This window comes from Salvelinus fontinalis, chromosome 36 (genome assembly GCF_029448725.1).
Source record: "Salvelinus fontinalis isolate EN_2023a chromosome 36, ASM2944872v1, whole genome shotgun sequence".
NCBI lineage: Eukaryota > Metazoa > Chordata > Actinopteri > Salmoniformes > Salmonidae > Salvelinus > Salvelinus fontinalis.
In genome coordinates this window covers 34,430,864-34,433,363 of record NC_074700.1, presented here as the reverse complement: position 1 = coordinate 34,433,363, position 2,500 = coordinate 34,430,864, and the positions used below count along the sequence as shown (strand labels likewise).

At 41.1% G+C, this 2,500-nt stretch overlaps 1 protein-coding gene across 2 annotated transcripts in view; it reads left to right on the top strand.

Moving 5' to 3' along the window:
- si:ch73-375g18.1 (kinesin-like protein KIF1C) overlaps positions 1 to 2,500 on the top strand; it is an 89,351-nt gene that overhangs the window by 18,238 nt on the left and 68,613 nt on the right. Inside the window, exons 3-4 of one of the 2 annotated variants that reach the window (XM_055901359.1) lie at positions 1,361 to 1,455; positions 2,151 to 2,170. In XM_055901359.1, the coding sequence (XP_055757334.1) occupies positions 1,361 to 1,455; positions 2,151 to 2,170 (115 nt within the window). The remainder of the gene's footprint in view (positions 1 to 1,360; positions 1,456 to 2,150; positions 2,171 to 2,500) is intronic. The other variant, XM_055901358.1, reaches the window with a different exon arrangement.

Sequence of the window (2,500 nt, the reverse complement as noted above, 5' to 3'; positions counted from 1 at the left end):
ATCAGACTGAGTGATGTGATATAATATTATTCTCTTCCAGGTCAACAGGATATCAGACTGATGTAATATAATATTATTCTCTTCCAGGTCAACAGGATGTCAGACTGATGTAATATAATATTATTCTCTTCCAGGTCAACAGGATGTCAGACTGATGTAATATAATATTATTCTCTTCCAGGTCAACAGGATATCAGACTGATGTAATGTAATATTATTCTCTTCCAGGTCAACAGGATATCAGACTGATGTAATATAATATTATTCTCTTCCAGGTCAACAGGATATCAGACTGATGTAATATAATATTATTCTCCTCCAGGTCAACAGGATATCAGACTGATGTAATATAATATTATTCTCTTCCAGGTCAACAGGATATCAGACTGATGTAATATAATATTATTCTCCTCCAGGTCAACAGGATATCAGACTGATGTAATATAATATTATTCTCCTCCAGGTCAACAGGATATCAGACTGATGTGATATAATATTATTCTCTTCCAGGTCAACAGGATATCAGACTGAGTGATGTAATATAATATTATTCTCTTCCAGGTCAACAGGATCTCAGACTGATGTAATATAATATTATTCTCTTCCAGGTCAACAGGATATCAGACTGATGTAATATAATATTATTCTCTTCCAGGTCAACAGGATATCAGACTGATGTAATATAATATTATTCTCTTCCAGGTCAACAGGATATCAGACTGATGTAATATAATATTATTCTCTTCCAGGTCAACAGGATATCAGACTGATGTAATATAATATTATTCTCTTCCAGGTCAACAGGATATCAGACTGATGTAATATAATATTATTCTCCTCCAGGTCAACAGGATATCAGACTGATGTAATATAATATTATTCTCCTCCAGGTCAACAGGATATCAGACTGATGTGATATAATATTATTCTCTTCCAGGTCAACAGGATATCAGACTGATGTAATATAATATTATTCTCTTCCAGGTCAACAGGATATCAGACTGATGTAATATAATATTATTCTCTTCCAGGTCAACAGGATATCAGACTGATGTAATATAATATTATTCTCTTCCAGGTCAACAGGATATCAGACTGATGTAATATAATATTATTCTCCTCCAGGTCAACAGGATATCAGACTGATGTAATATAATATTATTCTCCTCCAGGTCAACAGGATATCAGACTGATGTAATATAATATTATTCTCTTCCAGGTCAACAGGATATCAGACTGATGTAATATAATATTATCCTCTTCCAGGTCAACAGGATATCAGACTGATGTAATATAATATTATTCTCCTCCAGGTCAACAGGATATCAGACTGATGTGATATAATATTATTATCCTCCAGGGTTGGTCAACAGGATGTGGATATCAGACTGTCTGGTCAGTTCATCAAGGAACAACACTGTGTCTTCTACAGTCATACCAACCATCAGGGAGAGGGTAAGTCTGTTCCGGGTGACCGTGTGTGAGAGGGTAAGTCTGTTCCGGGTGACCGTGTGTGAGAGGGTAAGACTGTTCCGGGTGACCGTGTGTGAGAGGGTAAGACTGTTCCGGGTGACCGTGTGTGAGAGGGTAAGTCTGTTCCGGGTGACCGTGTGTGAGAGGGTAAGTCTGTTCCGGGTGACCGTGTGTGAGAGGGTAAGTCTGTTCCGGGTGACCGTGTGTGAGAGGGTAAGTCTGTTCCGGGTGACCGTGTGTGAGAGGGTAAGACTGTTCCGGGTGACCGTGTGTGAGAGGGTAAGACTGTTCCGGGTGACCGTGTGTGAGAGGGTAAGTCTGTTCCGGGTGATCGTGTGTGAGAGGGTAAGTCTGTTCCGGGTGACCGTGTGTGAGAGGGTAAGTCTGTTCCGGGTGACCGTGTGTGAGAGGGTAAGACTGCTCCGGGTGACCGTGTGTGAGAGGGTAAGTCTGCTCCGGGTGACCGTGTGTGAGAGGGTAAGTCTGCTCCGGGTGACCGTGTGTGAGAGGGTAAGTCTGCTCCGGGTGACCGTGTGTGTTTGGAGTAATGTATTTCAGTGTTTGCGTGGTTGGGGACACAGTTGGGTTGTAGTGTGTTTGTGTGAGAAGTTTCTGTGTGTGTTTGTGTGTTTGTGTGGGGTAGTGATATTCTTTCTGTCTCTCTCCGTCTGGAAAAGTTTGCCGGGAAATCTGTCAGGTATCGTTTCTATGACAACGTTCCCTTGCGTCTCCGTGGTGATGCCATCCTCATTCCACACTCACGTTTCCTGAGATCTCATCACCCTCCACTCTCCACTACCATGTGTGTGTGTGTCTGTGTCATACACTTCCTCTAGTACCTGTGTGTTGTCATAATTGTTATTTAAGTGGAAGGAACCAGACAAGTGTCAATTCTAAAAGTGTTTAGCAGCTGGAGTTGTCAGACATTCTTTATTGTTTCAGTGTTGGGTGAACATTGAAACCTTTATTGTTTCAGTGTTGGGTGAACATTGAAACCTTTATTGTTTCAGTGTTGGGTGAACATTGA